Source organism: Ranitomeya imitator, chromosome 6, assembly GCF_032444005.1.
Source record: "Ranitomeya imitator isolate aRanImi1 chromosome 6, aRanImi1.pri, whole genome shotgun sequence".
Classification (NCBI taxonomy): Eukaryota; Metazoa; Chordata; class Amphibia; order Anura; family Dendrobatidae; genus Ranitomeya; species Ranitomeya imitator.
The window spans coordinates 555,488,237-555,513,002 of NC_091287.1; the positions used below are offsets into that span (position 1 = coordinate 555,488,237).

General features: G+C 43.2%; 1 protein-coding gene across 4 annotated transcripts in view; it reads left to right on the plus strand.

Annotated features, from left to right (window-relative positions):
- The window catches only part of LOC138643166 (adhesion G protein-coupled receptor B1-like), a 572,016-nt gene that overhangs the window by 499,001 nt on the left and 48,249 nt on the right, over positions 1-24,766 (plus strand). For all 4 annotated transcript variants that reach the window (XM_069731992.1, XM_069731993.1, XM_069731995.1 and 1 more), the window contains 3 exons: positions 3,833-3,902; positions 14,707-14,773; positions 17,573-17,658. In XM_069731992.1, the coding sequence (XP_069588093.1) occupies positions 3,833-3,902; positions 14,707-14,773; positions 17,573-17,658 (223 nt within the window). The remainder of the gene's footprint in view (positions 1-3,832; positions 3,903-14,706; positions 14,774-17,572; positions 17,659-24,766) is intronic.

Sequence of the window (24,766 nt, forward strand, 5' to 3'; positions counted from 1 at the left end):
ACTGACCGCAATCTACAGTGTAACTGACCGTAATCTACAGTGTAACTGACCTCAATCTACAGTGTAACTGACCGTAATCTACAGTGTAACTGACCTCAATCTACAGTGTAACTGACCGTAATCTACAGTGTAACTGACCGCGATCTACAGTGTAACTGACCGCGATCTACAGTGTAACTACAGTGTAACTGACCGCAATCTACAGTGTAACTGACCGCAATCTACAGTGTAACTGACCGCGATCTACAGTGTAACTGACCGCGATCTACAGTGTAACTGACCGCGATCTACAGTGTAACTGACCGCGATCTACAGTGTAACTGACCGTAATCTACAGTGTAACTGACCGCAATCTACAGTGTAACTGACGCGATCTACAGTGTAACTGACCGCGATCTACAGTGTAACTGACCGCGATCTACAGTGTAACTGACCGCGATCTACAGTGTAACTACAGTGTAACTGACCGCAATCTACAGTGTAACTGACCGCGATCTACAGTGTAACTGACCGCGATCTACAGTGTAACTGACCGTAATCTACAGTGTAACTGTCAGTAATCTACAGTGTAACTGACCGTAATCTACAGTGTAACTGAACGCAATCTACAGTGTAACTGACCGTAATCTACAGTGTAACTGACCGCAATCTACAGTGTAACTGACCGCAATCTACAGTGTAACTGACCGTAATCTACAGTGTAACTGACCGCAATCTACAGTGTAACTGACCGCAATCTACAGTGTAACTGACCGAATCTACAGTGTAACTGACCGCAATCTACAGTGTAACTGACCTCAATCTACAGTGTAACTGACCGCAATCTACAGTGTAACTGACCGCAATCTACAGTGTAACTGAACGCGATCTACAGTGTAACTGACCGCGATCTACAGTGTAACTGACCGCGATCTACAGTGTAACTGACCGCGATCTACAGTGTAACTGACCGCGATCTACAGTGTAACTGACCGCGATCTACAGTGTAACTGACCGCGATCTACAGTGTAACTGACCGCGATCTACAGTGTAACTGACCGCGATCTACAGTGTAACTGACCGCGATCTACACTGTAACTGACCGCGATCTACACTGTAACTGACCGCGATCTACAGCGTAACTGACCGCGATCTACAGCGTAACTGACCGCGATCTACAGCGTAACTGACCGCGATCTACAGCGTAACTGACCGCGATCTACAGCGTAACTGACCGCGATCTACAGCGTAACTGACCGCGATCTACAGCGTAACTGACCGCGATCTACAGTGTAACTGACCGCGATCTACAGCGTAACTGACCGCAATCTACAGCGTAACTGACCGCGATCTACAGCGTAACTGACCGCGATCTACAGCGTAACTGACCGCGATCTACAGCGTAACTGACCGCGATCTACAGTGTAACTGACCGCGATCTACAGTGTAACTGACCGTGATCTACAGCGTAACTGACCGTAATCTACAGCGTAACTGACCGTAATCTACAGCGTAACTGACCGCGATCTACAGCGTATCTGACCGCGATCTACAGCGTAACTGACCGTAATCTACAGCGTAACTGACCGTAATCTACAGCGTAACTGACCGCAATCTACAGTGTAACTGACCGTAATCTGCAGTGTAACTGACCGTAATCTGCACTGGAGCAGCAGAGACGAGATTGTCACCGATAATGAACTTTATACTTTTTTTGGCCCAAATTCATTGTAACAGTTTGTCAACGATGCCGAGATCAAATGTTGTATCTAATCCTATCCTGTGTGATACTGTCTGCTGAGCCGTGTATCTAATCCTATCCTGTGTGATACTGTCTGCTGATCTGTGTATCTAATCCTTTCCTGTGTGATACTGACTGCTGAGCTGTGTATCTAATCCCATCCTGTGTGATACTGTCTGCTGAGCCGTGTATCTGATCCCATCCTGTGTGATACTGACTGCTGAGCCGTGTATCTAATCCCTTCCTGTGTGATACTGTCTGCTGAGCCGTGTATCTAATCCTCTCCTGTGTGATACTGTGTGCTGAGCCGTGTATCTAATCCTCTCCTGTGTGATACTGACTGCTGAGCCGTGTATCTAATCCTATCCTGTGTGATACTGTCTGCTGAGCCGTGTATCTAATCCTATCCTGTGTGATACTGTCTGCTGAGCTGTGTATCTAATCCTATCCTGTGTGATACTGACTGCTGAGCCGTGTATCTAATCCTATCCTGTGTGATACTGACTGCTGAGCCGTGTATCTAATCCTATCCTGTGTGATACTGTCTGCTGAGCCGTGTATCTAATCCTGTCCTGTGTGATACTGACTGCTGAGCCGTGTATCTAATCCTGTCCTGTGTGATACTGACTGCTGAGCTGTGTATCTAATCATATCCTGTGTGATACTGTCTGCTGAGCCGTGTATCTAATCCTCTCCTGTGTGATACTGTCTGCTGAGCGGTGTATCTAATCCTATCCTGTGTGATACTGTCTGCTGAGCCGTGTATCTAATCCTATCCTGTGTGATGCTGACTGCTGAGCTGTGTATCTAATCCTATCCTGTGTGATACTGTCTGCTGAGCTGTGTATCTAATCCTATCCTGTGTGATACTGACTGCTGATCTGTGTATCTAATCCTATCCTGTGTGATACTGTCTGCTGAGCCGTGTATCTAATCCTGTCCTGTGTGATACTGTCTGCTGAGCTGTGTATCTAATCCTATCCTGTGTGATACTGTCTGCTGATCTGTGTATCTAATCCTGTCCTGTGTGATACTGTCTGCTGAGCCGTGTATCTAATCCTGTCCTGTGTGATACTGTCTGCTGAGCGGTGCATCTAATCCTATCCTGTGTGATACTGTCTGCTGAGCGGTGTATCTAATCCTGTCCTGTGTGATACTGACTGCTGATCTGTGTATCTAATCCTATCCTGTGTGATACTGTCTGCTGAGCTGTGTATCTAATCCTATCCTGTGTGATACTGTCTGCTGAGCTGTGTATCTAATCCCTGAGCCTGATATGTGTAATATTGTCTTTGTCTAGCTGTTGTATCTAATCAATATTTGAATCTGCTGTATCCAGCTCTTTTCTTGTCATACTTTCTGATAGGCTGGTGTATCTAATCCTATCCTGTGTGATACGGTCTGCTGAGCCGTGTATCTAATCCTATCCTGTGTGATACTGACTGCTGAGCCGTGTATCTAATCCTATCCTGTGTGATACTGTCTGCTGAGCCGTGTATCTAATCCTATCCTGTGTGATACTGACTGCTGAGCCGTGTATCTAATCCTATCCTGTGTGATACTGACTGCTGATCTGTGTATCTAATCCTATCCTGTGTGATACTGTCTGCTGAGCCGTGTATCTAATCCTGTCCTGTGTGATACTGTCTGCTGAGCCGTGTATCTAATCCTGTCCTGTGTGATACTGTCTGCTGAGCCGTGTATCTAATCCTGTCCTGTGTGATACTGTCTGCTGAGCCGTGTATCTAATCCTCTCCTGTGTGATACTGACTGCTGAGCCGTGTATCTAATCCTATCCTGTGTGATACTGTCTGCTGAGCCGTGTATCTAATCCTGTCCTGTGTGATACTGACTGCTGATCTGTGTATCTAATCCTATCCTGTGTGATACTGTCTGCTGAGCTGTGTATCTAATCCTGTCCTGTGTGATACTGTCTGCTGAGCCGTGTATCTAATCCTGTCCTGTGTGATACTGTCTGCTGAGCCGTGTATCTAATCCTGTCCTGTGTGATACTGTCTGCTGATCTGTGTATCTAATCCTGTCCTGTGTGATACTGACTGCTGAGCCGTGTATCTAATCCCGTGATACCCTGAGATGACTCTTCTCTTTCAGGTCTTCCCGCTCTGGTCGTGGCGATATCTGTCGGCTTCACCAAGGCGAAGGGCTACGGATCGGCCAATTAGTGAGTGATCTCCGCTGATTCTTTCTCGCTGATTGTTTTTGCTGGGATTCTTCTTCCTCGTCATTTGCATGAAATGTATCAGTGTTTAAAGGCACAGAGCACATTTCTCCCATGATACAATGTATCCGTGTTTAAAGGCACAGAGCACATTTCTCCCATGATACAATGTATCCGTGTTTAAAGGCACAGAGCACATTTCTCCCATGATACAATGTATCCGTGTTTAAAGGCACAGAGCACATTTCTCCCATGATACAATGTATCCGTGTTTAAAGGCACAGAGCACATTTCTCCCATGATACAATGTATCCGTGTTTAAAGGCACAGAGCACATTTCTCCCATGATACAATGTATCAGTGTTTAAAGGCACAGAGCACGTTTCTCCCATGATACAATGTATCCGTGTTTAAAGGCACAGAGCACATTTCTCCCATGATACAATGTATCCGTGTTTAAAGGCACAGAGCACGTTTCTCCCATGATACAATGTATCCGTGTTTAAAGGCACAGAGCACATTTCTCCCATGATACAATGTATCCGTGTTTAAAGGCACAGAGCACATTTCTCCCATGATACAATGTATCCGTGTATATGTTTTCTGATATTTTGTATGGGTGGTTTACTCTGATATCATGGGAGTGATGTGTTTCTGTAGTGACGGCGTCCCTGCAGTGTAAAGCATGGAGGAGAGGCAGGGCCGCAGATACACTGGAGTCGCTGACCATCATTTTGTTTTGGTGGAGCAGAGCTGCAGTGTAAAGTACGGAGCCGCCGATCAGACAGAGTTTAATGAAACAATATTTTCAGGGTTCAGATATAAAGACCTGATTCACCTGCGCTGAGCTGCAATACCAGACTCATCCTGTAGACAGGTGTGGCGCTGACTCTAGTGGAGGGCCGCCATGGTCTGTAACCTTAGACAACCCCTTTAAGTTGGGGAAGGCTGCAGAATGATCCCCTATCCTGTTATTACACAGACACTGAAAGTGGGATTTGTTGTAGTGTCTGCTATAGCGTTCCGTGTTACTGACCAGATGTAGCAGAGCCGAGCTTGTTGCCCATGTTACTCTGCTGATGCCTAAGGGAGCGCCGTTGCAAACTCGGCTCTGCTACATTTATAATCACTGCAGCGTGTAATGGAAGTGAAGCCATAATCGCAGGACGGCAGGGACAGATGTAGCAGAGCTGAGTTTGTCACTATCGGTTCGATTAGCTCTGCTACGTCTGCGTCCGATAGGAGTGACTACATGTGAGTGGTCCGCAGTCCTCGCCTTCACTGCTGCTCGTCTGCTGGATGCCCCCACAAGCCTGCAGCAGTGTGTAGTGACGGCGTCTCCCCCATCACGGTGGGATCCAGGCTCACGGCGTCCCGGTGCCGCAGGTTCTGCAGGCGGCTCGCACTCACTGCAGCGACATTTATCTTCCCTCCTGCAGCGCCGCTGTGCAGGGGAAGCACGCTCGCCACTGATTGGCAGTGCAGGGTCCAGTGTCTGGCTCTGCAGATTCATTTGTTCCGCTCTTTTCCATGCAGAGCACCAGGAGTGGTCTCCTGCTATAGTAATATTCATGCATACATAGTGCCGCCATGTTTGCAGTCACTTTGTGTAATAATATTCATCAGGAGCACAGAGGGACCACCATCTTGTGCTTCATGTGATGAACCCCCTACCTAAGGGCAGTAGTACATATAGTTACCCTACACAGTGATTCACAGATCATACTGCCTTCTAGTCTCTTCTTTTAAATGTTGTACAGGAGACACAGATAGTACTGTCACCCTGTCTCTCCTTGTGACGTAGGCACAGATAGCACTACCACCCTGTCTCTTCTTGCGAGGTAGGCACAGATAGCACTACCACCCTGTCTCTTTTTGTGAGGTAGGCACAGATAGTACTGTCACCCTGTCTCTTTTTGTGAGGTAGGCACAGATAGTACTGTCACCCTGTCTCTTCTTGTGAGGTAGGCACAGATAGCACTACCACCCTGTCTCTTCTTGTGAGGTAGGCACAGATAGTAGTGTCACCCATGTCTCTTCTTGTGAGGTAGGCACAGATAGTACTGTCACCCTGTCTCTTTTTGTGAGGTAGGCACAGATAGTACTGTCACCCTGTCTCTTCTTGTGAGGTAGGCACAGATAGCACTGCCACCCTGTCTCTTCTTGTGAGGTAGGCACAGATAGTAGTGTCACCCATGTCTCTTCTTGTGAGGTAGGCACAGATAGTACTACCACCTTCTCTCCTTGCGGCGTAGGCACAGATAGTACTAGCACCCTGTCTCTCCTTGTGATGTAGGCACAGATAGTACTAGCACCCTGTCTCTCCTTGTGACGTAGGCACAGATAGTACTACTACTCTGCCTCTACTTGTGAGGTGGGCACTTATAGTACTACCACCCTGTCTCTTTTTGTGACATAGGCACAGAGAGTACTACCACCCTGTCTTTCGTTGTGAGGGAGGCACAGATAATATAGCTTTCTTGTCTTCTGAAAATGTCAGCACATGTTGTCCTTTTTTCCCCGTCTTTCCCTGAACAGGGTGTAGCTACATATAGTGCCACCTCCCTGTCTCACCCTGCATATTATTTAGGGACAAATAACACTGCCTACCTGTCATTGTATATGATGTAGTTACAGGTAGTACTTTTACCTTGTCTCTGCCTAGGTCCAGATTAGCATGGTCACTGTGACCAATAACCAGTTCAGATTAGATCATATGATTATTGATTTACGGTTTATCCAATTTATAGCCATGTAATTGCCGTGTTCCTTTTGCCTCGAGACTATGTGACAAGTCCGAATAATACCGAATTAGTATGAGAATGACCTTTGTAACCAGATCAATTTACTAGAGAATGGATCTAGTTATTGCTATATAGTTTAGGTAATGTCAGTATCATACATGGCCGGCCTGAAACCTGTGAATAGTCAGGGGGACTCTGGTCATTCTCACACTGGGTAATTACTATGAAATATTGAGAATGACGTGTAATTTGATAACTGAATGCTGTAGTTTTTACTATTTACAAATAATGCATCATTATTATATAATGAATGTTTGGGGATTGTGTGAGATTATTTAGGTTACTCTCATTGGTCATTCTCACTCTATTCCTACCCATTTTCGTGAAAATGATTTGTGACGCATCGAAATGGCTTGTGGTCATCAATTGGCCTTGACCACCATAGGACACATAGGAAAAGAGGATGATGATGTCCTCAGCCCATCCACATTGTGTCGTGCCCTGTATGGTCTGGCGGTATTATTTTAGTTTGTTTACAGAGGGATTTTCAATGTCACAAAACATCTCTTATGAAAGTGTGAGAATAATATTTAGCTTTGCGCACCATGTAGGGAGACGCAGCGGCCTGACATTGAATAACGACCTGCTTCGTGCCACGCCGTGCCACCGTATCAAACCTTTCCACTTGTTCAGCTTACAAATTACCAAGAACACCTTATTTAGGTGGAAAGAATGGCGACATTAATCTTAATACGGGGCTTGAAACCCGCGTGAGTGCTAGAATTAATTTATTAGCTGTCTTCAAGGTAGACTGAGTTTGCTCTGAGAAGGCGAAGGCCAATCATGATTTTGTTAAGATGCTCATTCCTCGGAAAATTACTTGGTTACATGTCCTTGGTCGGGGGTTTTGTTCTTTGCATATATTGTTTTATAGTTTTAATGCTGAAAGTTCTCTGTAGCAGGGTCAACGCTGAGACGCAGACGTATGATCTGAGCCCAGGGGGAAAGTGTTTGTGAAAAAAATCTTAAAATGTTGTGACATAGTGCGTGTGGTTTGATACAAGTGGGTGTGGCTTCATGGATTATATTGTATGCAAACCTGCTCGATGAAGGTAATCTGCCATGTAAACCTGTCCTGCCAAGTAACACCATAGCAAGCTACAGAGGCCCATCATAGGGTCTTCATATGAAAATCAGGCAAGGTGTCCTCATAGCACAACAGCTGCACAACTGATACAAGCAGACACAATGCCCCCATAGCCCCTCCATAACCCAGCCAACCAAGGTGTCCCCATAACTCAACCGCACAACTCTCATATAAGCAGACACAATACCCCAATAGCACGACCAAAGTCCCTCCATAACACAACCAAGCAAGGTGTCCCCATAACTCAACCGCACGACTCTCATATAAGCAGACACAATACCCCAATAGCATGACCAAAGTCCCTCCATAACACAACCAAGCAAGGTGTCCCCATAACTCAACCGCAAGACTCTCATATAAGCAGCCACAATGCCCCCATAGCACGACCATAGCCCCTCCATAACACAACCAACCAAGGTGTCCCCATAACTCAACCGCACGACTCTCATATAAGCAGACACAATGCCTCCATAGCACGACCATAGCCCCTCCATAACACAAACAAGCAAGGTGTCCCCATAACTCAACCGCACGACTCTCATATAAGCAGACACAATGCCTCCATAGCACGACCATAGCCCCTCCATAACACAACCAACCAAGGTGTCCCCATAACTCAACCGCACGACTCTCATATAAGCAGACACAATGCCTCCATAGCACGACCATAGCCCCTCCATAACACAAACAAGCAAGGTGTCCCCATAACTCAACCGCACGACTCTCATATAAGCAGACACAATGCCTCCATAGCACGACCATAGCCCCTCCATAACCCAACCAACCAAGGTGTCCCCATAACTCAACCGCACGACTCTCATATAAGCAGACACAATGCCCCCATAGCACGACCATAGCCCCTCCATATCACAACCAACCAAGGTGTCCCCGTAACTCAACCGCACGACTCTCATATAAGCAGACACAATGCCCCCATAGCACGACCATAGCCTCTCCATATCACAACCAACCAAGGTGTCCCCGTAACTCAACCGCACGACTCTCATATAAGCAGCCACAATGCCCCCATAGCACGACCATAGCCCCTCCATATCACAACCAACCAAGGTGTCCCCATAACTCAACCGCACGACTCTCATATAAGCAGACACAATGCCCCCATAGCACGACCATAGCCTCTCCATATCACAACCAACCAAGGTGTCCCCGTAACTCAACCGCACGACTCTCATATAAGCAGCCACAATGCCCCCATAGCACGACCATAGCCCCTCCATATCACAACCAACCAAGGTGTCCCCGTAACTCAACCGCACGACTCTCATATAAGCCGACACAATGCCCCCATAGTACGACCATAGCCCCTCCATATCACAACCAACCAAGGTGTCCCCGTAACTCAACCGCACGACTCTCATATAAGCAGACACAATGCCCCCATAGCACGACCATAGCCCCTCCATAACACAACCAACCAAGGTGTCCCCATAACTCAACCGCACGACTCTCATATAAGCAGACACAATGCCCCCATAGTATGACCATAGCCCTTCCATAACCGAACCAAGCAAGCTGTCCCCATAACTCAACCGCACGACTCTCATATCAGCAGCCACAATGCCCCCATAGCACGACCATAGCCCCTCCATAACACAAACAAGCAAGGTGTCCCCATAACTCAACCGCACGACTCTCATATCAGCAGCCACAATGCCCCCATAGCACGACCATAGCCCCTCCATATCACAACCAACCAAGGTGTCCCCATAACTCAACCGCACGACTCTCATATAAGCAGACACAATGCCCCCATAGCATCACCATAGCCCCTCCATATCACAACCAACCAAGGTGTCCCCTGTTTTGAGGAAGCCACAAGGCGAAACGGCGCTGTCGGGGTCCCTGGTGGTCACGCAGGACTCAGTACATCAGTATGTAAGTTACCATCTTTCTGCAATTGAATCACTACTGGTGGTCTGGTCTGCTATGAACATTGTACTGCAGATCGGGCACTGGTGTACTACTTTGTTTGGTTAGGCGTTCTTTTTCTCAGCCATTCTTTTACCTTTGGTGGGAATATTATTTTGAGGGTTGACAGCCTTATATTTTAGGCTTTATATTTATTTATATATGCCCTTGGGAGCGATATGATCTATCCCCTCTATATATAATAGCCTCTACTGTATGAATAGAGAAATAGAGTGACTCTATAGACTATGTTTGGTCATTACGCACCTTCCTTCATACATAGGTAGTATGCAGTGCCCTTTATATAGCCTTATTTGAATGTATATTTATGTATTGATTCTGCTGACCATCAGTTTACTTTTTTTATTGATTGTCCTTGTCTTGATTGTGTATATATGTTTCAATAAAATACATTGGTTTTATATATGTGCCTATGCCTCATTTTCACCTGCATACTGGTATGGTGTTTGTTGTACAATAACGTTTTTGGAGGTGGCTAGTCCACTGGTGGATTTTTGGTTATGTTACAATGCCTCCATAGCACGACCATAGCCCCTCCATATCACAACCAACCAAGGTGTCCCCATAACTCAACCGCACGACTCTCATATAAGCAGACACAATACCCCAATAGCACGACCATAGCCCCTCCATAACACAACCAAGCAAGGTGTCCCCGTAACTCAACCGCAAGACTCTCATATAAGCAGCCACAATGCCCCCATAGCACGACCATAGCCCCTCCATAACACAACCAACCAAGGTGTCCCCATAACTCAACCGCACGACTCTCATATAAGCAGACACAATGCCCCCATAGCACGACCATAGCCCCTCCATATCACAACCAACCAAGGTGTCCCCATAACTCAACCGCACGACTCTCATATAAGCAGACACAATACCCCAATAGCACGACCATAGCCCCTCCATATCACAACCAACCAAGGTGTCCCTATAACTCAACCGCACGACTCTCATATAAGCAGACACAATGCCCCCATAGCACGACCATAGCCCCTCCATAACACAACCAAGCAAGGTGTCCCCGTAACTCAACCGCACGACTCTCATATAAGCAGACACAAGGCCCCCATAGCACGACCATAGCCCCTCCATAACACAACCAACCAAGCAAGGTGTCCCCATAACTCAACCGCTCGACTCTCATATAAGCAGCCACAATGCCCCCATAGCACGACCATAGCCCCTCCATAACCCAACCAACCAAGGTGTCCCCATAACTCAACCGCAAGACTCTCTTATAAGCAGACACAATGCCCCCATAGCACGACCATAGCCCCTCCATATCACAACCAACCAAGCAAGGTGTCCCCATAACTCAACCGCTCGACTCTCATATAAGCAGACACAATGCCCCCATAGCACGACCATAGCCCCTCCATAACACAACCAACCAAGGTGTCCCCATAACTCAACCACAAGACTCTCTTATAAGCAGCCACAATGCCCCCATAGCACGACCATAGCCCCTCCATAACACAACCAACCAAGCAAGGTGTCCCCATAACTCAACCGCTCGACTCTCATATAAGCAGACACAATGCCTCCATAGCATCACCATAGCCCCTCCATAACCCAACCAACCAAGGTGTCCCATAACTCAACCACAAGACTCTCTTATAAGCAGACAGAATGCCCCAATAGCACGACCATGGCCCCTCCATAACCCAACCAGCCAAGCAAGGTGTCCCCATAACACAATCTACCACTATAACAAAGATACAGTGCCCCCACAATGAGAAACCATTCATAACACAACCAGGTGAGGTGTGTCTACCACTATAACACAGATACAGTACCCCCATAATGAGAAACCATTAGTCCCTCCATAAAACAACCAGCCAAGGTTTCTCCTTAACACAATCTACCACTATAACACGGATACAGTACCCCCACAATGAGAAACCATTTAGAGCGCAACCAGGCGAGGTGTGTCTACCACTATAACACAGATACAGAACCCCTATAATGAGAAACCTTCATAACCATAACACAACCAGTCAAGGTGTCCCCGTAACACTGTACCACTACAGCACAGATGCAGTACCCCACAGTGAAATTTTCGCTCCTTTACACAACCAGACACAATGCCCCCATGAACCAATTGTAGTGACTCCATACCATAACAAGCCAAGGTGTCCCCATAATTCAACTGCTGTAACACTGTATCACAGCCAGACACGGTGCCGCCATATCCCAATTGTGGTGTCTCCATACTACAAGCGAAATGTCCCCATAGCACAATCACTGTCTCTGTAGCACAACCAGACCCAGTGTCCCAGTAGCACAATCCTAGTGTCTCCATACCACAACCGTGCACAATGTCCCCATAACACAACCATTGTACAACTGTAACGCAGCCATGCACAATGCTGCCATGGTGCAACCCAAGGGCCTCCATACCGCAACTGGACAAGGTGTCTCTCCTGCCAGGAGACACAGGCGCAGTACTGCTCACATAGCAGAACCACAAAAACTCTGTACTACAGTGGACCCAGTGACAAAGCTTGTGCGCCCCACTGCAAAATCTTACACAGCCCCCTAAATATTATGGACCAAAAAGGAAACTTTTGGGCTCCCTTGGACATCTGCCACCTCTGCCCCCACTATAGCGACTTCCCTGACCTTACCATAAGAGTAAATAGATTGTGTGCGTTCAGCCTCTCCCGATCTTGTTCTGTCCCTGCTCCATCACATCGCGGCACAGAAAACCTGAGCGTCACATCGGCTTTCGCTGCCCGGACATCTGTCACTGCAATATTGGCTTTGGCCCTGGAGCAGAAACAATTGACCGGGGTCAGCTGTCTGGGATCTCATTGGCATTCAGGCGGTAAAGTCTGGACTCTTGGCACGGCGCTGGAAAACCTTTCATCTCGGTGCCAGCGATGCTCACAGTAGTCATTTTGCTGTCAGCCCACATGAAGGAGAGATACATTGTGTTTTCACAGTGTCTGCTGTGAGCGGGGTGAGGGCTCATCAAATGTTCACAACAGTTTACCTGGAAAGAAAAGCGCGTCGAGACAAACCGCGCTGACAGTGCCGAGAAAACAGTTCTCTGCGGTAGGAAAAGACCTGATGTTTGGTGGAGGTCAAACGAGAGCGCCCAAGGTTCTTGGCCATTGTAAAGTCCGCACACTCTCGACATGTTGCGTCTGGGTTTTGTTGTTGTAGTTTGTTACTTTGTGTAATGTAGAATATTTATTTAATTCCTGGAAAAACTCAACAAGCTGCTGTTGATGGATCTTTTGTTTTATGCGCGTCGTTTTTAAGCCTGTGGTGTTTTGTGGTCACATTGACATCCTCTATTCTCACATGACACCCGCACACTGATTCATCAACACTGGCATTTTATACACTGATGATGTGGTGGAGTAAGACGCACCGCCGCAGGACGTGTACGAGGATAGCACGTTACTGTCCTAATTTACGCCACTTTTCTGGTGTAAATCATGATTTGGTTCTTGGGCGTAAGTTGTCTGGTCTCATGAAATCAAGTTGGCTGATCTGTCAGACACAAATTGGCTAATTTTTCAGGCACAAGTTGGCTGATCTGTCGGATATAAATTGGCTAATCTGCTGGGCACAATTTGGCTGATAGGTCAGGTACAAGTTGGCTGATCTGTGGGGTACAAGTTGGTTGAACTGTCGGGCACAATTTGGCTGATCTGTCAAGCACAAGTTGGTTGATCTCTCGGGTACAAGTTAGCTGATCTGTCAGGCGCAAGTTGGTTGATCTGTCGGACACAAGATGGCCAATCTGTAGGGCACAATTGGCCGATCTGTTGGGTACAAGATGGCTGATCTGTCGGGCACAATTGGCCGATCTGTTGGCCGACCTGTCGGGCACAAGTTGTCTGATCTGTCGTGCACAAGTTGGCCGATCTGTTGGGCACAAGTTGGCCGATCTGTTGAGCACAAGTTGTCTGATCTGTCAGGCACAAGTTGCCTAATTTTTCAGGCACAAGTTGGCTGATCTGTTGGGCACAAGGTGGCCGATCTGTCGGGTACAAGTTGGTTGATCTGTCGGACACAAGATAGCCGATCTGTCACAAGTTGTCTGATCTGTCGTGCACAAGTTGGCCGATCTGTTGGGCACAAGGTGGCCGATCTGTCGGGTACAAGTTGGTTGATCTGTCGGACACAAGATAGCCGATCTGTCACAAGTTGGCTGATCTGGGCAGTATAAGTGCCAAAAATTGCAAAAAATGTTCAAACTATTTTCTAACAGATTTCTGGGGAAACTGTTGGCTGAATCAGGGCCGCAGTGTCTCAAGTGATATAATTTACATTTTAAAATCAACATGCTGACTGTTTCCAGGTAGCAGTAAACTTTTCTTTTTTTACCTCTTTTTGAAGTAGAAACAAATTGAAAAAAAAAATAAACCATGTAATATAACAAATACAGTATATGCTAATGTCCTAAATAATATAAAAGGGTTGTCTAAAGATAGACATTGGTGACCTATTGTAAGGCGATGCCAACTTGTTGGTGGTTCGACCCATCTATTGGTTTCCTCCAGATAGCCAATGACCGACCATGCGACTGCCGAAAACGCTGAGCAGAGTCTATAAGTGATGAGGCTGTATGGCGCATTCTTGGTGCCTTTCCGGTTCATTCTAGATCCCCACGGATCAGTCATCCACAGAGATGCCACCAAGGTCTCTGCCGGGACTCTCCTCGCACTGATGCAATAAATTTGCGCATATGTTGAGTCTTCTAGCATCGTGCTCTTAGCCATTTCTTGCCTGATTCATATCCTGAAATATTTCCAGTTCAGGTCCAGACAAGTCTGACCTGATGGACCTCCTGTGATACAGATAGAAGAAGTCTTCTTGTAATTCTCGCAGTTTTGATTGAAATCAGAGACTGAAAAGTATCAGAGGAGGATGAGATGAAATTCGTGGAGAGCGGAAGGTCTGTCTTTCTATTCTACGGGATGACGCTCTTCTCTGTCTCTTGCAGTTGTTGGCTGTCTCTGGAAGGAGGTCTCCTCTACGCATTCGTGGGCCCGGCCGCTGCTGTAGTTTTGGTATTTTTCTTGATGAATCCTCCTTATTGCTTTTTCTTTATCAAATCATTGAGATGCATCAGACTTAAGGCGTCCGAGAGCAGAAATTGGGGGGAAAGCTCCAGTAATGCTCCATTTTGGAGGCAATGATGTTAATAAATTTACTAACCCATAAACCTGCTACTGAAATCCCTAAAGAGCGGCTGCTCTGTGAGGTCCCCATAGAGCATTACGGAAGGTCATTCTTAATGCCAGGCTGAAGGGGGCATCGCAGCGGGTAATTGGAGCCGTTGGGTCCCTACCGAAAAATGGGTGACCGGCCCCACCTACGATCTACCATGTGCCTTTTATAATATTGGTGTCTTATGCTGGAAGAGGCAGCACTGGGATTCCTCATCCACCATAACCCGGGTCTGACGACTACTTTTACATCCCATATAGTTATGGTTAAAGGAGTTTTACCGAATTTGGAAAACCCTTGTCCCCCGACTGCAGTTTGTTTATTTTTAAATATCTTTAATCACCCTCCCGGGTCCAACACAGCGTCTCCTCCTCCATCCCCAATGATTGTTACTTTCTGCACCTTGACAGCGCTGCAGCCGATCGGCGAGCTCAGCCGCTTATGACGTCAACTAGGGGCTGAGCTCCGTTATTGGCTGCGGCGTTACATGTAATAACAGACACAGGGGCAGCAGCCTAGACTCTGCGTTGGACCTGGGGAGAGTGATTAAACCCAGTGGTTGATTTTAAAAAAAAAATAAATTACAGCACAGGGCACAGAGGTTTTCCAAAGTCTAAAAACCCTTTTAAGTCTACCATGTAAAAACAATTATAGGAAAGATAGAATTATAACTAATAACATAATAAAATGGTATTATGATTACTAATAATAACAGCAGCAATATTATTAATAATAACAAGACTACAAATAATAGTAAAACTACTAATAACAATATAATTAATAATAATATTAATAATAATAATAATAAAAATAATATTGATACAAATAATAGTAAAATAATAATATTACAAATAATAGTAAAATTACTAATAACAATATATATAATAATAATAATAAAAATAATATTGATGCAAATACCGTAATAGTAAAATAATACTACTACTACTAATAATAATAATAATATTAATCATACAAATAATACAAATAATAGTAGTAATAATAACATTAATAATACAATAATAACAAAATTATGAATAGTGTTACAATAATAGCAATAATAATAATACAACTAATAATAATACAGATAACTATAACTGTAATACTACCACTAATAATAACAATATTAATCATAACATAACAATACAAATAATAGTAATACTACTAATAATAATGAAACTATTAATAATAATAATATTAAAATAATAATATTTTGAATAATACTACACAGAATAGTAATACTACTAATAATAATAATATTAATAATGGTAACAAAAATATAATTATTAGCCTCACACTTAAGTGCACCGGAAAAATAATGTGGACCATGATATACTAAGCTCTTCACCATTTCCAGCCCAGGCCGTGAAGCTTTACTGGAAAGATTGGGATTGCTGGCAAGTATGTCATATCGAGGTGCTCATGTGGATACGGCCACTGTCATCTCGTATTTTAAAGAGTAAACGTTGTTTTAATTTTTCTTTCCATAAATCAGTAATACACATAAAAGAAAGAAACTTTTGTAATATATCTTGTCAGAGAAATCTGCTCCTTCCTTCTCCTGGGCTAATCTTACATTCTCATTTCATGGGGTAAAATGTGTCTTCTGTGAATACAGATTTTCCGGTTACTGAGATAGGAGGTGACGGTTGGTGCTCGTGAAGTTCTATGGAGTGGTTTCAGGATAACACCTGTATCGTCCTCCTGCTACTCCACCTCTCCATAGAACTTTATGAGCACCAATTGTCATCTCTTATCTCCGTAAAGGGAAAATCTGTCAGACTTTACCCATGAATTGAGAGTGAGAGATCAGTCCGGGAAGAGAGAACTTTGATTTCTCTAATAAGACCTATTGCAAAGTTTCTTATTTTTACTCGTACTAATGATTTTACAAAATAAAAATTGAAACACAGGTTATTCTAGAACAAGCAGTGGAACCTGTAGAAGTCATCTGGTCGAAGCCGAAACAAGAGTCTGTGACTCAATAAGTAGCGAGATGATTAGAAATGATCTATCGGGGATGTCAGGATAAATCTAGAAGCGGTAATAGAGTAATAGCATAACTGTCTAGTTCAGAACAGACAAAAAAAAGGTCTAAAGTTTACATCAGGACTCATCTAGAAGAGGCAGAAAAACTGGGAGGAACTTACTGGAGAATGACTTAGACGGGGGTAGAAACACGCCAAGTGTGGGATCTTGAAACATAAGTGGTTCCACTCACAGTAACGATCATAGAGGTCATTTGACCCCAAATAACCTTGAAGTTTCAGTGGTTCCACCAAGATTGATCTAGAAAACGTTACCTAGAAGTGGTCCCTGAACACTTAAGAAAAGAATGTAAAAGTGCTTCTACTTGGAACAGTTTACAGACGTAAACGTGGTTCTAAGTAAAGAGTGTGGTGGTGAACATGCCCCCATTACGTATCAGAAATAGAATGAGGTATTGCAGAAGTTTCCACATGGAGGATTATGAGGCTAAGAATAAAGTGTATTGTAATCCGATTTACGAAATCTAAAATAAACTATGACGAAGCAGGACATGAACTTTGTGCAGATCCAGGTTCCATCTAAATCCCACGAGGAAAGCTGTTTCTTTTTTTTTAAGAATATACCTTATGTATTTTTTTTTTTCTTCCCTTTAGGTCAACATGGTCATCGGAATTCTGGTGTTTAATAAACTTGTTTCAAAAGACGGCATAACGGACAAGAAGCTCAAGGAGCGGGCCGGGTAAGTCCACTGTCCATGTGTCTTTAGAGCAGATGCTATGAGCAATAACCAGATTGTGATCAGTGACAACAGAAGGTGATGCCAACATGACCCGAAAAATGGCACAAGGATATCTCAATATCATGTCTTATAAGATACATTGGAGACCGGAGTCTACATAACGCAGAGCATCGCTCCCATGCTCGGCCCCTACACCCATGTGACATTACGGATTAGTCTTCATATACCATATGAATACCATATACCATAGGACTCTTTGTAGCTTGTCAGCTTTGCTGTGTAGACTTGGACATCGCCAGCAGAGCGTATTAGATTCAATAACTGCTCCTATGTCTACTGGAGCAGTTACAGTAGTGATAATATGCGTTATGGGGTAGATAAGACTCCGTATGCCACTTTCCTGGGAATTGTAGTAGTCCATCTCTCTATTAGTTTGCATTTATTGTAGCTGCAATAACACACATGCCATCTACACTGAGAAGCATGGGGACAGTATAAAACAAATCTACAGCATTCGTACCACTTAATATAAAAGTATCTTCACTGACAAGACTTGAAGACGTTCCTCCTATATTTAACCCAACACTACAGTTACACAAGATGGACTTTTCTTCCTTACATACATCTGGTTATTGATCATATTTTGTGTAAATGTTCTAGAATCCTTAGAAGTAACGATTTTGCCACCTCCCGTGATGATATGAATTGTTTTACTGGTGTTGGAACACAGTTTGGACACAAACGTTAAAGAAGCAGAATCTAACTCTATCGTTAGGGGACCTAAGTACTATCGAAACCTTCTTATAACTCATTACAGCAGATACATTTGGTGAAGAATTCACAACTGCTTATCATAGCTACGGGTACGTAGCGCGTAGGCTGTGGGCCACTAATTTCTGAAGTCCAATGTTTTCATGAATGGGAATGCGAAGCGATTGCACAATATAGGCTGAATTGACTCACTCGAAGGGTTTGTCCAACTGTTTGTTATTGACGACCTAATCAGTGAGGCTGTTGGAATCCCACTGATTTGATATTGATGACCTACCACAAGAGTATAACCCCAGGCAGCCCCTTTTAAGATCAGACATCCTGAAAAGTTTTTGAAGAATAAATGTGTGTTTCTCCAACCCTGAAATTTGGAATATAAGTCCTGTTTTGGATGTCATTTGAACCAACCAAAACTTAGCACAAAGTTTAACCAAAGAACATGAGGATTTTCACTCTTACCTTGTTTTTGGTCATCCATTGTCCCATCAGGAAGTCCTAAGGTTTTGGAAATCGATCAACTATTGCTTTACTAATTTGACTCCTTGTTTTTCAACAAGCCTTCACCACCAATCAAAATTTTTGAGAAGGAATATGTTTGTTTCTTAATCCTTTAGACTTCTAAGGAGCCTAAGGTTGTCCCTCGAGCCCTCTTTTCCCTGTTGAGAGTGCTTATCAAGGAGTAAGAAGACAATGACCCTCAACTTGACCAGTGGTATATGTTGGGGCGACCAGATGATCCTACAGTTCTATGACTCATTCAACCAACCCATTGGTTCACTAACTTGACTCGCTCATCATCAATGATACTGATCATCAATGAGCTTTCCCTTGCTGCAACGCTTTGCCAAAGAGGTGCAACAGACCCCCTAAAAGATCAAGTTAATAAGTGTTCCACCATTTTGAGCTTGAGTTACAGCCTACAGGACCACTTTTATAAATATCAATGTTGAAGTTTCTCTAGAACCATATTCTGAAGGCTGTCCAGAGTTCTCAACATATTAAACCTTTTGGGTTAAGTGGGTTATTCAGCTTTAAAAAATCTTGACTGCTTTCTCCCAAAAACATCATTACATCTGTCCATTGACCTTGTCTGGTGTTACAACACAACTCCATTGGAATGATTTACACACAACCTGTGGTCATGAACTGTTTGTGGAAGAAAGAAGTCAAGTACTCTCGGAACCCCCTTTAAATGTAAAATAGGGTTTAATCTCGTAGATTAAACCACATGGTCTACTGTATGTCCACGATGAGAACTTTGAGTAGTACTATATTTTGTACACTATAGATTATTTTATTAGTTGGGTGCAAAAAAACATATTTTTATTTGCTTTTGGATCACATTCTCCTTCCATCACATGGACATGATTTCAGTCTGCCTTACCATAGATATGTAAACATTTTCTGAAGGACACAGAAAGGTCAAAAAATAGTGAAATGACCCATCACAATGGAGCAATAATACCGCTTACGTGTTTATCTAGAAGATGTTTACCCAGCCTGAAAGGAATGATCAGGGATGAAAAATAACTCAGAAAATGTCAAAACCTTTGTGTTCTTATCATCATTGGACATAAATAAACACCCGAAGAAGGACATAAGTGATGACAGGGCCTCAAGTTCTAGGCTTTCCATCACTCATCTAAGAGGTTGTGCGTAGATCAGTGCTCACAGAATTGTGTTGTGTTGGAGATCTTAAAGTCTTACATTGATTTACCCATTAGGATTTATAAATACTTGTCTCTTATTTTCCCGCTACGCTGAGAATTTAGATGACGGAACTCAGTTCCTAGAATTAACTTTAATGCAAGTAAACGTTCAAAACATCTTTGTTTTCAAAAGAAAACTGTGGGTCTGAAGGAGCTTAATCCCTTATTGATGTCTTCAACTGCGGGAAAAAAATCTCACATTAAATCATTTAAATGGCTGAAAATCCAGATTGAATAAAGGTTTCATTTGAAAAAAAAAATGGGATCTAGTAGTTAGAGGTGAGAACATTTATTTTGTGTGGAATTGAATTATTCTCAAATTTTAAGGTTAGGCAAACAGTTAAGAAAAGTAATAACGTAATACCTCATTTATAACCTGTGTTGCTGTCCTCGTATCCGGCCGTCTGATTCTCTCAACCTCTTCTTATCTTTTCCTTCCCTTATTTCACACTTCCTCATCAGCCTCTTCACTCCAGTCCATGGCTTCTGGCTTGACAGGACCACTGACGTTTTTGTGCTCTGTGCAGTCGTGGTTCATGTCGTGACGTTACAACGTGTGACACACAAGTGACAGAATGACACATAGTGACATCAGGGATATAGTTGAGTCAGCAGCCGTGGCCTAGAGTGAAGAAGCTGAAGAGTATACATTTAGCGAGGAAAGGAGAAAATAAGAGGAGTGGAGGACCAGACGGCAGGCTATTCGGATGGTGGGACAAGTGAACAATGGTGTAAGGAACATTCAATTCTCATCGATGTTTAACTTTGCCGTGAATCGAATTCCCCTATAATATCCACTCAAGTTTATCAAATCTACTCTTGACTCTTCAAACCCTAAAAGTTTGGGATCAAATTCTTCTCAGTATATAACGTTGTGTTAGCAGCTGAAATATCTGTAGTGGATTCATGTTGGAACTTTTCAGACCCAATAATTCGAACAGATTTTATATCCAATACCATGATGTCATCTAATATAAACAGCTGTTTAGGACTCCTTAATCCTAAACAAAAGTTTTTGGCTTTTTATTCTTTCATGTTGCTTTGACAGCTGCTAGAACGGTCTTGCTTTTTTGTATCAGGCTCCTCAAAACCAGAAAGTTTGGGATCCAATTCTTCACAATTAAGTTGTGTTAGCAGCTGAAAGATCTGTAGTGATTTCGTGTTTGGAACTCTTCAAACCCAATAACCCAAACAATTTTTAGATTCAATAAAATTATATCATCTCATATAAACAGCTGGGAAAACATGGTGGTCCCATGGTTAGGTATCTGCAAACCTCTTAATCTTTCATGTTGCATCGACAGCTGGTAGAATTGTCTGGCTTTCTTAAATTGGTCTCTCCAAACCCCCCAAAAATTAGGCAAATAATCCTCAATCTATCAAGTTATTGAGACAGCTGGAAGGACTGGGGATATTTGATGTTCTAGACTCTTCAAAGCCAATAGAACAAACTGTTTTTGGTTCCGAAACTCCTCATTCTATCATGTCACAAGTAGAAGACCTGCGGTTGTCCCTTGTTTAGGACTTTTCAAACCTAAAAATCCTAAATGTTTTGACCCTTTAGACTGGTATCACACATCCATGTTTTTATGGTCTGAGTAGGAACTGTAATATGTGGATTGGCTGCTTGTATTCTGACCCAAACTAAGCACACACATGGGCATTCATGAGACTGTTGAGTTCGGGTTAGAAGACCTACGAACAGTCACTGCATTCTTGGATCATGACTCACAGATGTGTGAAACCAGCCTTACTCTTTCATGTTGCATTGACAACTGGTAGAAGTGGGTTAATCTCATGTAAAGGTCTTTGGAATCTCAAAAAGTTTTTGGGACCAATCCCCCTCAATCAGTCACATCCTGTTAACAGCTGGTAGGATTGGGGAAGTCTTATGTCTAGCATTCAAGAGAAAATCATCAATGAAACATGGCACAGGTTTGCTGTACTTTATCTGCTGAAGATTGTCAAACGTTATCAACAGTAAACATTTTGGATCTGGCCAAGGTCCAACCAGATCTAACATTAGCTCCAGTAAGATCAAATTTCTAAAATTAAATTACAAAAACAATAAAGAAAAACAAAATGGAAATTTTATCTATACAATTGATCTCTGACATTAATCTGCACCATTTTTTATAGCTCGTTCTTTGTATTTCATTTTTATAAATATTTTATTAAAATTGTTGTTTTTTGGATGTCACGGGAAATTTAAGAAAAACATATTTCATGCTCAAACATAATAATAAAAAAAATGCTTATCTCTGGAAGATCCAAACTAATTTTTGGTCAACTTTTTAGAGTCTAGAAAGTTTTGACTTTTTTTTTTTTTGCAATGATTCTACTTGTCTGTAAAACTCTCACTTCACCATTTTATCATTTCACCTCTTCGTAAATAAGTGACATTAAAAAAGTTTTGAATTTAAGATTATGTTCGGAGCTCAAAATCCAAACTGTTTTCCAACCAGTGGCGGTCAACTCGGTAATTAACCTGATACTTATTAGATGTCGAACTTAGAATGTTAAGTAGTTGTTTTGTAGATGAGATTACATGACATTTTGTGTATCCGGTGTGCCACGTCTACATGGGACCAGCAATGGACAGACCCAAAAACAGAAAATGGAATGAACGGTTACCTTATGACTTTTCTTTCCATTGGTTCTGGTTCTCCACAGACACTTTTTACGTTGAGTCATACATTTTAAAAAATTCCAACAATGTTGGGCACATTATATTTTCAAAACCACGTCCCATCAGTTGTTGCTGGTTTCCTGTTTTCGTGTTGCACTGCAATAAAACGGTAGACTTTTCACAATACATGATGTCATTGCTGTGCTTAAATTCCCCGGTGCATTTGCCAAACGGTACCATTGTGTCCTCAGTTAACCTCTTCACTCCTGAGAGCCTCCTATTTTGACACTGTGAGAACTTCCAAGGGACAAGTGCGTTGACAATGTTATTATTCGACAGTGCCCTCAACTTACTTGCCGAACCTCGTTAAAGTGTCTCTTTGTGTTCGTAAATTCACATGTTCTTGTGAGAGGAAGACTCTTAAAGTTCACAAGTACTTTACATTCAGTCGTAGTCCACATTCCTCAACTACTTCATTTAGTTTATTAAAGAAAGCCTTTAATTAAAAGTTAAGCTTGTTCTTAAGACATGAAAAGAAGCTTTGTCCATGCAGAATCCGGAGAGGTGCCGTCGCTGTTTAGTCCATTCTGTAGAATAGGCTAATGACTCAGGGGTGAAGGGGTGAACAGAGCATGGGGCACCTGTTTTGTTTTGTGGTTTTTTTTCAATGCACTGAATATAAAGCAAGATCCACTTTGTTTATGACATGTTTAATATAGAAGAGACCGAAAGTCGACTGTATGAGTCAAGATGAGCATATGGAGCCAGCGGATCAAGGCTTAAAGGTCTTGTTTTGTGTGGAGGAAATAAACAGGTTTAAAGGGTTTTCGGTGTATTTTTTCCATGGCCCATTAGTGTCCCTATTATGAGAAATTTGCTATTGAGTCCGGGATCAGTCTGTACATGTCCTCTCTTTCAGAAACTTGTCCAGATCTGATCTCTGTTCAAGGGTCATGTGACGTTAAATATTGGACTATCCCTTGAAGAATGTTATGGCCCTGACATGAGAAAAAATAACAAGTGTTTTAGCAGTACTACTGCTGCTTTTTTTCCTCTCCTATTACTATTATATTCCTATAAATAGTAGTAACAAAACTGTTATACTTTTTTTTTTTAATAATTTTGTCCATTGTAGAAGTTATGATACTTTGTACTATCACTTTATTAGGGCATTTGTCTTAATTCCAGTATAAAAAAAAATTGAATGTAAGTGGTTTCCAGACCCCTGATTTTCCGCAGTTTAGTTGCCTTCCTTTAGTTGCATTGATATCAAAACATGGTCATTTGGAGTACAGATGATGGCAGTGATGGGTCAGCTCTGCACCTGTATCTCATTGACTCAGGGGATAAGCTGCAGGAGGTTGTTCCGATGAGCTCAACACTCAGAGGAGACCAGTGCTGAATAGTGATGAGTGAGTATGCTCGAGTATCTCCAAGCATGCTCTTGTGGTCTCCGAGTATTTTGGCGTGCTCGGAGATTTAGTCAGCTGTGTCAACATAAACTAAATCTCCGAGCATGGCAAAATACTCGGAGACCACCCAAGCATGCTCGGAGAATCTCCTGTAACGAGCATACGCGCTCATCACTAGTGCTGACCTATCACTGAGAAATCCAGGAACTAGGTCACCAGATGTCCTACTGTTCGCAATGTTCTTAGTGCAGAAAAATCACAACGTTTTGGCCATGCTGGGCCTTTATCTCTCTTTCAAAGGTTTGATAAAAGGACCTCTGCTGCCCCAACATTGTGAGTTTTCTGCACTGAGAAATTTGCCAAAAGGAGAACATCTGGTGCTCTGGATCCAGGATTTCTCTGTATTCCTGCAACCTTCTGGCATCGGGTGTCCTTGGACAGCAGAATGGTGCACAGGACTCTTCTTTTGCAAGTATAAGTTACCTATCACTGCCACCATCGGTATTCCAAATGCTTACGTTCTGATATCATAGCAGAGACCATAGAAAAGTTGGGGTTTCTAAGCCACTTACATGTAATTTTTCCCC